Consider the following 13862-nt stretch of genomic DNA (forward strand, 5'->3'; position numbering starts at 1 on the left):
AACTTTTAAATAAGATAAATCAAATTTCCTTTTAAAGTCAAATGGAATGAAGCACACACCCTGTGTACTGTTTTAAAGTCTAATGAAAAATTTCTTGAGCCATTAATGACTACTGACAATCTAAAAATTCCAAGTATCAGAGATGCGACAATGGGAGGAAAACACCAGTATCTCACATGTCTCTCATATTACAGTTCTCAACCTGTCAGAGCCACTCCCCACGTGCCTGGAGATGACCTGGCATAAACCAGACCTGTCAGTAGGAGGTCACAGTGATATTTGTATTAACACTTTATACGTCTATCTTTCCAAGAATAGAAGGAATTTGTTTATGAATCCTCTTATTCCAAATCTTTAAACTCAATATTGTAGGCACAGAGTGTAAGCAAATCTGGGATGTTCTCCAACAGATAAGCAATAGCATAGCTATGTTATTTTCAAAAATACTGTCTAGAAATTCTTTCATATATTATCAAATGCTCAGTGGCCACACTTTTAACAACCTGTATTAGTTGATATTAAATACACATAATGTGTCACAAGTTCATTTACGCTTTTCATGTATTCTTTTTTATATATCTAAGAGAAAACACTTGCTTCAGGTTTATTTAGGGGTATTGACCTAGAAGGACATAACACCATTTTAAAGGTTACACTGTAATTGGGCTTACTGAAAGGAGAAAAAAATTACAACAAACTTCTTTAGGTCAGTTTAAGGTCATTATCTCTAGCTGGGATATTAAAAAAGGTAAGCTCACCAGCCCATACTCTACAAATTAATGCCTCTAGTAATAAGATTAACAGCAGGAAAAATAAACCTGCTAACAACCAACCCACTCATTAGCAAAAAAGCAGTTTAACTGAAATACTCTGACCAAAGTATAACACTACCAACCCAAATTGCCCCATCCATCAGCAAAGAGAAGGGAAAAACTGCTTTTAAAACCTAAATAAGCTTAGTAGTTCTTAGAAGGATAGCAATGGTCCAGCTCCTGAGAGTGCTCAGAAGGACTAAAGGTAGGGTGAAGGCAATGTCCAGGGATCTGCATCCCACAGATAGTCTTTAAAAACGCAAAGTACCTCAAATACACTAAACTTGTCTATGAGTTAGAAAATAGGATATTGCTGCTTCTGCTTTCTGTCTCTGGAAATAAACAATGTTGTAGGCTCTGCCCTTCAATGTGAAAGCAGGACATTTAAAAAAAGAATCATCTAGAAAATTTGAAATCATCTGACACCCAAACTTTTGGGACCAGACATCTTAACTGTGAAACTATATAGATCCACTTTCTCCTTCCTTCAATCCAACCACCTCAGAAAAATAAGAGAACTAAAACAATCCAAACATGATCATCTTTAAGAGTCCTTGGAAGTATTAAAACTTTAAGAGGAAATAAAGGAGGAAAACAAGAACAAGGAAGAAGGGAAGCTGAAAGGGGGAGGGAAAATCAATGGGTCTCTCTTTTATTTGGTGACAAGCAAGTGCAAGAAAGTTCATTTGTAATTGTTCAGTTGTCTGTCTTTTGTGTATCTGCACTCTGACCAGAAGGGACTTCGAGGTTTTTCTGGAGCACATGAGCATCTGCAGGCTCTATCCTCTTATAGTAGTTCTTCTTTGTCTCAATAATCTCAAAGCCAAACTTCCTGTAGAAATCAATTGCTGACTCATTGCTGATCTGGACATGCCTGAGACACAGGGTATAAAAGAAAGGTTTCATCAGCTTTTAAGTCTTATCCACAGATAGCTTCAAATTGGTTAGAGCCGAAATGTTACATTTTTTAAAATACATTTTCTTTACAATGACTAATATTTAACAAAGATTAGTTAATTCATATCAGAAAACCTGACTATTTTGCATATTTAATCTAAATCTTCCACCTGCAAGATATCTGAGATTAGGAAGCTCAGTAATAGTGCTTATTCTTATAGTAAACAAAGTAAAGCACTCTATCACATCAAAATTTCTAAAAGGAGCAAAGATTTCTATAATTAAAAATGGGTAAGAGATTTGGGGCTGGAGAGATGGCTCAGCAGTTAAGAGCACTGGTTCAGTTCCTAGCACCCACATAGTGGCTAAGAGTCAGTAAAACCCAGTTCCAGGGTACCTCTTCTGACCACCAAGTCATTGCATGCATATAGTACACTTACACACAAAACACTCACACACATTACAAAAATTAAAATTAAGAGAATTGAGCTTCTTTCAATACTCTTCAAAACAACACTGAGTAATTTAATCTCTTCCATCACCAATATGAATAAATAAGCAATTTGTTCTGATTTTTGTTTAGCTCTTAAACTTCAACCTTCTGAGACCCAAGTATAACCTTAACTAGGTTACTTCTTTGATTAAAACCCTACTAAGAAATGAGCATGTCACTGACAAACTTGAACAAAAGAGTACAAACAGCATGGCAGGAGAAAATAATGGCATTAATGGTCTTATATACTGAACTCTGGCCGGGCATGGTGATACAGGCCTATAATCCCTGTACTAGGGAGGCAGAAGTGGGTGGATCTTTGTGGGATAGAGGCCAGCCTGACTCCATAACGAGTTTCAGGCCAACTACTGTAGTTACAGGGAGACCTTGTCTCCGAAAGATTTTTTTTTTGTCTTTTTGAGAGGGTCTCCTTGTAGCCCCAGCTATCCTGGAACTCACTATGTAGACCAGGCTAACCTTGAACTCACAAAGATCCGCCTGCCTCTGCCTCCTAAGTGCTGAGATTAAAGGCATATGCCACCATGCCCAGCCGTCTCAAAAAGATTAAAAAAAAAAAAATCTCAGCACCTGGGCACCTGGATTATAATCTTGGTTTTATCTCAGGTTCCTTATGTATCATTAAAACAAATAAATTATAACTACAGTTCATCCTACATAGTCATGGTTTCTCTACAATTCAACCAACCCTGAGTTAAAAATATTCATTAAAAATTGTCCTGTAGGGGTTGGGGATTAAAGCTCAGTGGCAGAGCGCTTCCCTAGCGTAAGGCCCTGGGTTCAGTCCTCAGCTCTAAGGGAGAAGGCGGGGGAATTGTCCTGTATTGAACAAGTATACTATTTTTTGCCCATCATTCCCTAAACAACACAAAACAACCACAAAAACGTAGGCAGCATTTACAATGTGCTAGCCATTATAATTAATCTAAATTGGATTTAAAGTACATGAGGGCATGGCCACAGGTAAATAGTATGCCTTTTATACAGACTTATATTGCTCACAGATATCAAAGACAATCATACTTCCATGGTGTTTATTAGACACTAAGTAATAAGTACTTACAGATAGATGTTGTCAAAAGTGCCATCTTTCTCACAGATGTTTAGGACATGATTTAACATTTTAGTTCCTATTAATAAGATAAACAAGTAAGCAACCTTACAAATCAACCTTTAAACTTGACTTTTTTTCCCATCTTAACTATTTAGCCCTAATATAGAATTAGAGTACACCAGAAATCCTTATTTCCCCAAATTTTGTTCTTACTAAGAGTCCTGCATGTTTAAAACTACTAGAAGAGCACCCCACCAACCCCAGCCTCTTTTTAGAGGTATCACTGTGTAGCCCCAGCAGGCCTGAAACTCACAGAGATCTGCCTATTTCTGCCTCCTGAGTGTTGGGATTAAAGACATGCACTGGTAAGCCTAGCTAAGAGCATCCTTTTTAATATAATTCCAGGCTGATAAAACAAAATGGGACAAATTTATATAGTGCTTCCAAACGAATTGTTAATAAACACTAGTTTTCATTTTATTTTATGTAATTCAGAACCTCTTTCACAGTGTTCTTAAAACGATACAAAACAAAACCCTGTATAATTTTACCTATTCCGAGTCTTCGGTAAGGTGCAAGACATCCTAGTGTCATGATGTAAAGTCTCTTCTGATTCTGTGAATGATCCACCCTGCAGCATACTGCACCTACGGCTATATCATTGAAATAGGCTGCCACAAAACATACAAAGAAATAAATTGGTATTTTATTTAATTAGCTCCTTTTTAAAATATTAAGTTGTTATAAGCATTAAATACTTATAAGTTGTTCTCTGAGTATTAACAGCCCCAACACTTGCTAAGTTTTCTCTGTAATTTAAATAAATGATAAACATATAGGTAGACACTAAATAATATAAACACATTTTATGTGTATGTGTGTGTGCCTGCCTAAGTTTATATGTACCATGTGTAGGCAGGTGCCCATGGAGGCCAGAGGATTCCCTGGTACTGGAGTTACAGGTGGTTGTAAGCCACCTGATGTGGGTGCTGGAAACTGAACCAGAGTACTCTGAAAGAACAGTGAGTGCTCTTAACCAATGAGCTGTCTCTCTAGTCCCTGTATTGGGTTGTTTGTTTCAAAAGAACATTAAGCATTTAAATTTTAAATATTTAATCTTTATTTATCTGAGATTTTTGTCAAAACTTGTATACTTCAATTTCCTTGCTGATAAAGAGACTACATTAGTTGTACTAATATTAACAGATATAGTTTAAGAATATCAATTTTAAGGGGGAGGGGGACATACCAAGTTTTGCTAGCTCGCCAACTTCCAGAACATCCTTGTAGAACTTGTCATTATAGCTGACTGGAAAGATGACCTGGTTCAATCTCTTCAATTGTTTAATATTGTGTGGTGTCACATCTCCCAGCTCGATCCGGCTACTGGAACAAACCAAAATGTACTCAATAAAAGATAATTAACTTCATTTGTTGATAAAAAGATGTCATTCATTTTTCACACAACTGACAAATCCAATCCTTTCAACAGGAGTTTATAGTCCTAAAATACTACCATGTATAAGCAAAACTTGTCAGACATTCAATCTAAATCTTACTCTTGCTAAGAGGGCCAAAATAAAATGCTCAAACTTTCCTTGTAGTTTACAGTTTAACAAGAAAGTAGCAAATTGAAGTCTTATACTTTGCAGATGGGAATGTAAATAGATACACTATCTCTTGAGGACAAGCTAGCACTAAGTATTCAGAAATCTAAACTGTACATCTCCTTTGTGGAAAAAAACACATAGTAATTATTTGCATTTTATTTGTTTAGAATAATTTTTCAGTAACAATCTACATCAGTCACAGAGGGGATACTAAAAACTGATATTACTGAACACCATTCAGAATGAGCAATCTTTGAAGACAGAACAGAAACTGAATTTTCAAAAGCAAATAACATTCATTTCTTTTCTCTCTTCTCTTCCCTTCCCTCTTTCAAGACAGGGTCTCACTATGAAGTCCTGGCTGGCCTGGAACTCACTAGACCAGGCTTGGCTCCAACTCAGAGATGGACCTGTGCCTGCAACTGCCTCCTGAGTACTGAGGCATGGGCGTGGCAATAGTAGTTTTTCTGAGAAACCACATCAAAGCAAACTGTTTTATACAGGGAGGAGCAGAAAGGCAGAAAGTTGAAAGCTGTCAATAAAATTAATCTTTAATAACGTAAATCTATTTTTACTACACACAAGAAACAAATTTGTTAAGGCAAGCCCCATTAGAAATCTACATATTTTTCATTCCTATCACTACCAGCACTATCTTTAACAGAATATCAGTATACATTTATTAGCAGCTGCCTTATCTTGCTGTGCTGGAGATGAAATTCAGGGCTTCCTACATGTAAGTTAGGTAAGCACTCTACCAGGAGTTTAAGTCCAGGCCCCCAATTGCCTTCTTAAACACTGTAACAGTTGACAGCAAACACAAGAACAAAAAAAGAAAACAGACAACAAAGCAATCCAAAAAAGAATGTAGAGTTTACTCACTTAGTGGTAGTGGGAGATCACAGAGCATTATGGTCAACATTAGCAAAATGCAAACAATACATGTCCGTATTATATTTGAAGTGTGCAAGCCCCATTAGAGAAACAGCTAAACAAGAATGTTTATGATAGTGCATGGAGGAAAAAATTAAATATATGGGGCTAAAGAGATGGCTCAGTGGTTATGAGTATTGCTCTTGCAAGGGATACCCTCCACAGGTGGCCCACAACTGTCTGTAACTCCAGCCCCAGGGGATCCCAAGCTCTCTTCTGGCCTTCAAGTATACTACACTGATGTGCACAAACATAAACACACAATGACATAAACACACAATTAAAGATTTTTAAAACTTAAAAAGAAAATTCATGGCTATATAGTGAGTTCTGGTCTCAACCAACCAATCAATTAAGATGGTTGTGGTGGTGCATGACTTTAATCCAAGCACCAGGGATAGGCCCACATAGGCAGGTGGATCTTTCAGAGTTCATGGTCAGCCTGTTCTACATAGTTAAGTGCCCTGCCCCAAAACAAAACAAGAAATATAAGTGCTCTTCACCCGTGAAAATGGTTTGCTACTCTCTTGACCCAGAAAACCCTACAAAATCGTACAAATCAAGAGGTTCTAACCTTCATGTTCACTTTAAGAACACATATGAAACTGCCCAGGCCATCAAGAGTATTCATATCCGAAAAGCCACCAAGTATCTGAAAGATGTCACTTTAAAGAAGCAGTGTGTGCTGTTCTGGAGGTTTAAAGGTGGAGTTGGTAGGTGTGCCCAGGCCAAACAGTGAGGCTGGACACAAGGTCGGTGGCCCAAAAGGAGTGCTGAATTTTTGTTGCACATGCTTAAAAATGCAGGGAATAGTGCTGAACCTTAAGGGTTTAGATGTAGACTCTCTGGTCACTGAGCATATCCAAGTGAACAAATCACCCAAAATGCACCACAGAATTTACAGAGCTTATGGTCGGGTTAACCCATACATGAGCTCCCCCTGCCATATAGAAATGATCCTCACTGAAAAGGAGTTTTTCCTAAGCCTAAAGAGGAGGTTACACAAAAGAAAAAGATAACCCAGAAGAAACTGAAGAAACAAAAACTTATAGCATGGGAATAAATTTAGCATAAAATAAATAATTGAGCATAAATAAATGCATAAAGCATTCAGATATGAGACTGGTTAAAAAGCACACATAATACTAGCAAAAAATGTCATACCTTGTTTTATGAAGAAAAAAAAAACACACCCCAAATGTATGTGCAACAATCCAACTTGGGTAAACACAGAAATGTATTTGAAAAGATTATCTTTAGAAGTATAGTAAAAATTGTACGTAATTTTTAAAAACAGTATACTCTGAAATGTTGAAAAACATAGTAATTACAGGTCTGGAGAGACAGCTCAGTGGTTAAGAGCATTGGCTCCTCTTGCAGAGGACCTGGAGTTCAATTCCCAGCACCTTCATGGCAGAGCTAACAACCATCTGTAACTCCAGTTCCAGGGGGATTTGATGCCCTCTTCTGGCCTCCATGGGCACTGCATGACAAGGGTGCACTTACACACATACATACAGGCAATACACTCATACACATAAAATATTAAAGAAGGACTGAGGAAAAAGAAGTTTATAAAGTTGATGTACATCAGTAAATATGATGCAGTACTTTATCTTAGGTTAGAATTCTTCAAGGTATTTTACTCTTTAACATCTAATTCCAGTAACACATTGCTCACTAATATAAAGAAACTTACCATTCTATTTATGCACTTTGGAGCCAGAACACAAAATATAAAGTATCCTTCTGTCAATTTAGAAAGTATCCTTCTGTCAGTCATCCCTCAAGAGTTTTGAAAGGCTTAAAGGTTGTAGTAAATGACATTTTACTTAAAACATGTTGTTATTTAGTGAACCTAGCAATTGAACCCAGGGCCTTATGCATATGAAGCAAGCATGCTGTAACATAAGCCCTTAAAATCTACCAGGCTCACTTCCTTACTGTCTACCACTTGCATTTTTAAAATCTGCAGATATTATTATCCTGTAAAATACAGAAACCTTTTAAATATGGAGATACATCTTGCCTATACTGGCTGTTCTTTTATTATAATGCCATAGTTGGATGCAGCAATTAGTTTCCATAGCCTATACTGACTATACGGAGTTACAATAGTTTAAAATTTCTCAATTACATTTTTTAAGTCATACATCCATATTTTAACAATGTTAGAAAAACATAAGTTTAAATGTGAACAATAAGAACATTTTAAGAGGTGAGAATGGGGCTGGAGAGATGGCTCAGCAGTTAAAGAGCACTGGCTGTTCTTTACAGGACCAGGGTTTGGTTCCTACTACCCACATGGTGTTTAACAACCACCAGTAACTGCAGTTCTAGGGGATCTGATGTCCTCTTCTGGCCTCCACGGGCATTACATGACATGGATGCACTTACAGGCATGCAAGCAATACTCATACACACTAAAATAGAAATAAATAAAAAACTAGAATGTCATGCTTCTAAATGATACATGAGAGCCTGAAGCTTTTTAATTTAAAGGAATCATTTCCAGGGCTGGAGAGATAGCTCATGGTTTGCTCTTGAAGAAGACCCAGCATCCATGTTCAAGCAGCTCACAATCACCTGTAACTCTAGCTCTAGGAGATGACATCCTCTTCCCAAAATATCCTGAACATCCCAAAATCAAACTACAGCTGGGGAACAAGCCCCAAACACAAGTCACTTGGGAGGACACTTCATAACTCATAACATTAAATTTTCCACTTATACCTACTCTTCTGATGACTCCACTCAGTCTCACAACATATCTTGTAATGTTGCCCACTTCCACATTTTTCTGTCTAGTCTACATTTCACTCCAAACTCTTAGATCCAAAGTATATCATGTAGACAAGCCCAAAGCAAGCACAGGAAAATCAAAATTTCTGATTTGCCTCCCTTGCAGCTTTCCTGATCTCCAATAATGACCTTGTGCATGGTTTTTACCCTTCTCTGTCTAAACAGTATCCCAAGAAATTTGGTATAACACACCTAGTTTCCTCTCCTTGTAATCTTAAGAGGCTTTCTTCCCTTTTACTTCTGCTCTTGTGCTTTAGGTGTTTTCACTTTTTCCCATTCTTACTTTATTCATGCAGACATGCAGCATGATATACCTTCCATCATTTTTAAAGAACTTAACTCCCCTCTATCTTAAAGTGCAAGTGGATATGGTGGTACATGCCTATTATCCTGGCTACTTGGGAAGCTGAGGATCACTGGAGCCTGAGCAACACAAAGGAATCTCATCTAGTAATACACAATGTGTCTCTTGCAAAAAGCATATACTTGAGCACTATTCCTTTAATACGGCAGTTGGAATGTTGTTCCAGTTAGTCATCATTGATTTAAGCTAAATTAAAACTCACCGGCTTACAAACTGTTTATCATCAGTCTTTATTTTCCACTTATTCAGGGAACAGTTTTTTCTTTGCTCTTTTCACCTTAGTTTTGGTAAATATGTATACCCATGTAACCACAATTACACAAAAACATGTAATGATGTTTTACCACATAACTCTTCATAGTTCAACTCTACCATCCTGAGGCAACTACTATTCATTGCTGTTTTCTAGTTTTGCATTTTCAATGCCACATAAATGGAATAACAAAATGCACAGCACTTGTTATGCTTTTCATTCATCATAATGCTTTTGTGACTCATCAAGCTGTTTTACCAATACATAGCTCATTTCACCTCTGCCTATTAGTGAGTGTATTCATTGAAGAGATGTACCATCGGGTCATTTTCCTAGTTTTGCTGTTGCAAACCTAATGCAAGCACAGAACTACAGTTCTAGTCCTATCCTCTTGAAGGGCATTTGGGTTGTTTACTATGTCTTAGAGTATATTAATAAAATAGCTACAAACATTTGATACAGGTTCTTCTAAGAATGTATATGTTAATTACTTTTCCTAAGTAGAATGCTGAAGTATAAGAGGCAAATGTATAAGAATTCCACTTATATTATATTCTCACCAATGTTTAGGCATTGTCAACTTTTAAAACCCATGTTTTTTAACCATGCTATTTATACATCTCATTGTGGTTTGAACGGACCTCTCTCTAGATAATAAATAATGCTGGGCATCTTTTTGTGTATTTCTATTTCCATCCACATGACCCAATCTTTGCCTGTTTGTAAAAACCTGACTTTTCTTAAGTTTTGAGTGTACTACAGATTTCTAAGTTATGTATGTTGCAAAAAAATTTACCCAAATTTGTGGCTTTTGTCTTGTCTTTTAAAAAAAGAAAAAAAAAATTTTTAAATGTGTAGAAGTGTTTTGCTTGGATATAAGTACATCCATGAATGCAATGCCTGCAGAGGACAGAAGAGGGCGTTGGATCTCCTGGAACTGGAGTTACAGGCAGTTTTGAGCAGCCATGTGGGTGCTGGAAACCAAACCTGGTCTTCAGGAAGAGCAGTTATTGCTCTTAACTGCTGAGCTAGCTCTCCAGTTCCTGTCTTGTGTCTTTTAGAACAGAAGTTTTGTATTTTGTTAACTGTCTCTTGGAATTTATACTTTGCAGCCTCCTACCCAGATGGCTTTACAGGTAACAGCACTTGTGGTACAAGCCTGATGCTTGTAGTTCAATCCCTGGAAACTTCATAAAAAGCCAGAGGTAGTGGCACATAACTAAAATCACAGCTATGTCACCCACAAGCTCATGGGCCAGTTAACCCTGAATATTCAGCCCAGCAGCAGAAACAAGACAAACCCTGCCTCAAAGTAGAAGATCACACTTTCAAAAGTTGTCCTGATTTCCAGAGGCATACCATAGTACACATGGGCATCTCACTCATATACATGTATATACAAATTAAAGAAATCTTTGCCTAATTCAAAGATTTTTGTTTTCTTTTACAAACTTTACACCTAAGCACATGAGCGCACCCCCCCCCAATCTCATTTCTTTTTCTCTTATGGAGCCTTGTTAAGGCATAATTTATGCAGCACAAAATTCACCTCTTTTAAATATAGAATTCAGTGGCTAAAGAGATGGCCCAGTGGTTAAAAGCACTAGCTGCTTTTGCAGAGGACCCAGGTTTGATTCTCAGAACCCACATGGCAGCTAACAACCACCCTTAACGCCAGTTCCAAAGGATCTGATGCCCTCTTCTGGCCTCTGCAGCACTGCACACACAAGATGCACATACATACATACATACATACATACATACATACATGCAAGCAAAACACTTGTACACATAAATCAAAAAGTTTAAATATAGAATTCAATTACATTTTTAAAAATTTATCATTTTATGTGAGTGTCTTGTTTCTATGTACGTATGAACACCCATACATGCAATGCCTGGAGGAGTTAGAGCCTCTGGAACTAGAGCTATGAACCATTGTTAGCCTCCATGTAGGTGCTGAGACCCAAACCAAGAATCTTCTTAAGTACATACAGTCAGTGCTCTTAATCGCTAAATCATCTCTCCAGCACCCCTCAATGACATCTTTGACAATTTACAACTATCATGTCAATTTACCTTTTGAACAGTCCCATCATGTGCAAAAGTGCAATTTCATATCCTCAGACAGTCACTGATTACTGTTTTTCTACAGATTTTCCTTTTGGGGGCATTTCCATACTGAAATCACCTGATAATGTGATCTTTTGTACTAGGCTTCATTCACCTATCATGCTGTCCAGGCTTTCCTTGTTCCAATACATCAGCAGTTCAATTTTTTTTAAAACTTATTTTTGGGGGGGATATGAATGAGAATGCATGTGGCACATTATGTGCCAGTGCCCAGAGGTCAGAGAGTGTCAGATACTCTCAGGAGTTACTGGCAGTTGTGAGCTGCCTGACATGGGTGATTCTGAATCACCTCTTCAGCCCCAGCAGTTCAGATTTAAAATTGCTAAACAGTACTACTATGGAGTGGTAGGACAAATAACATTTTCTTTACCAACTTACCAGTTGATGGGCATGTGAAATGTATTTACTTGCTAGCTACTGTAGACAGTGCTACTTGAGGCATTGCAAATAATAAGAATCTGTGTGATAGATAAGAGGATTACTGGGTTATATAAAAAGTTTTTGTTGTTGTTTTAAAGAAACTGCCTAAATAGCTCCCAAAAGATGATCATGTCCTAATCAAAAGCACATTGGCATAAGTTATTTTATACAGAAGAATGTACTTTGTAGATGTGAAGATCTTTATATGCTATGATTAATATTATTCTGACAGATCCAATGGCATCACAGAATTCTTAAGAACCAAAAGAGATATGACAATAGAAGCAGAGACCAGAAGTTTTTTGGTTTTGAACTAGTTTTGAAGATGGGATAAGAAAAACAAAGAGCCAGAAGCTGGAAAAGGCAAAGAAATGGATTTTCCTCTAGAACCTCAAGAAGAAACACAATTCTGCAGTATTCATGTTACAAAGCTATTTTAACAAATAAATCTGCCAACTATAATCAGAGGTATCTGACCCACCGTTTTTCTTTTTAAATTGTTTGCCACCTTAATAAACCTTATCTAGTTGGTTCCTGTTGGCACTAAGAGCCTGCAATTCTAACTATATAAAACCAAAGAGTAATTATTTCGAAAACTAAATTAGTTCAAGCAATTTCATGTGATGTTATTTTCTGGTTTTCAAATTATAATGATCAAATCCTAAGTCAGCTTCACAGAGCCATTTCTAGACTTAAGGATCTAAAAAGATCCTTAAGATCTTTTTGACAGAAAAAAAAAAGCAACGGCAAAGATGGCCACAGACACTTTTTTTTTTTGATCTTTTTGAGACAGGGTCTCCCTGTAGCCCCAGCTGGCCTAGAACTCACTATATAGACGAGGCTGGTCTCAAACTCAATCGAAATCTGCCTGCTTCTGCCTCCTAAAGGCTGGGATTAAAGGCATAGCCACCACACCAGGCACCCAAGGACACTTGTAATAAATCCTTACTATCTGGCTATGGAGCCCCAGGGATTATCTGCCTTCCTTGTGTTGAGATTACAAATGTGCCCCCCTTTTCAGCCGTTTTTTGTTTTGTTTTTGTTTTTTTTTTTATGTGGATTTAGGACATTAAACTCAGGTCCTTTGCAAATACTTTATTAACTGAGCTATCACTTCATCTACTAGTCAAATCTTATATACTAAAATATTCGAGGTTTAAATATGTAGGTAGGAAATGTTTATTCTTGGCTCATAAAGTCATGTTATAAAATGATACTGTGCAGCCAGGTGTGGCACATACCTTTAATCCCACCACTTGGGAGACAGAGGCAAGTAGACCTCTGAGTTCCAGGCCAGCCTGGTCTACAAAGTAAGTTCCAGGCCAGCTGGTGCTACAGGGAGACCCTGTCTCAAAAAGACCAAAAAATTAAAATTAAAATGATAAAGTGCATCAGACAATCTCAGTCCATTTTCTGCTGCTGTAACAGGGTATCACAGCCTGGGTAAAATAATAATTAAAAGATTAAATAGCTCACACTTCTGGAGGTGGGGAAATACAAGACTGAGGGACCACATTTGGCTAGTGTTCTTGTGTAACACTCACCAGATGAGAAATGGGGGGAAAGTTCCCAACTTCCCTCTTTTGTAATAGTCTAACTTCTGTGATGAATGTATTAATCTATCCATGATGTCAAGTCTCCGTAACTTAAAAGTCCCCAATTCTTTTTTTTAAATTTCTTATTTAATAACCACATACTTAGAAGAAGCATTTAATTACAACAGTATTGACATACTCAGTAAAAACTTTCTGAGCTAAGATGCATCTCTTTCAAAATTGACTGTAAATTTTTAGGTTTACAGTTGAATTAATACAGTTATACAATATTGTACTCAGTATAAACCCTGTAAGACAGAAAATTGAATGAGGTTTTAACCTTTAAAAATGATCTCTATTTCTTTATTAAAATATACTGTTTCATACAGAAAAACTCTTTTTTAATGCAACTAACACTTAGAGGTTTGCACATGTGTCTCTAATCCCTATGCATCTGATTATTTTTAGTCACAGTCGGTTACACTTGGATACATGGCACCTGAGCATGGATATAAAGTCATCAGGTAGATTTCAATGG

General features: G+C 37.1%; 1 protein-coding gene across 1 annotated transcript in view; it reads right to left on the reverse strand.

Annotated features, from left to right (window-relative positions):
- Positions 1-13862, reverse strand: part of Naa50 (N(alpha)-acetyltransferase 50, NatE catalytic subunit) — a gene marked incomplete in the record, with an annotated part of 27106 nt that overhangs the window by 1211 nt on the left and 12033 nt on the right. The window contains 4 exon segments of the mRNA XM_008842848.3: positions 1-1686; positions 3284-3350; positions 3826-3945; positions 4524-4660. Of these exon segments, the coding sequence (XP_008841070.1) occupies positions 1509-1686; positions 3284-3350; positions 3826-3945; positions 4524-4660 (502 nt within the window).

The sequence above is a fragment of the Nannospalax galili genome, unplaced genomic scaffold, assembly GCF_000622305.1.
Source record: "Nannospalax galili isolate Female #2095 unplaced genomic scaffold, S.galili_v1.0 scaffold18, whole genome shotgun sequence".
Classification (NCBI taxonomy): domain Eukaryota; kingdom Metazoa; phylum Chordata; class Mammalia; order Rodentia; family Spalacidae; genus Nannospalax; species Nannospalax galili.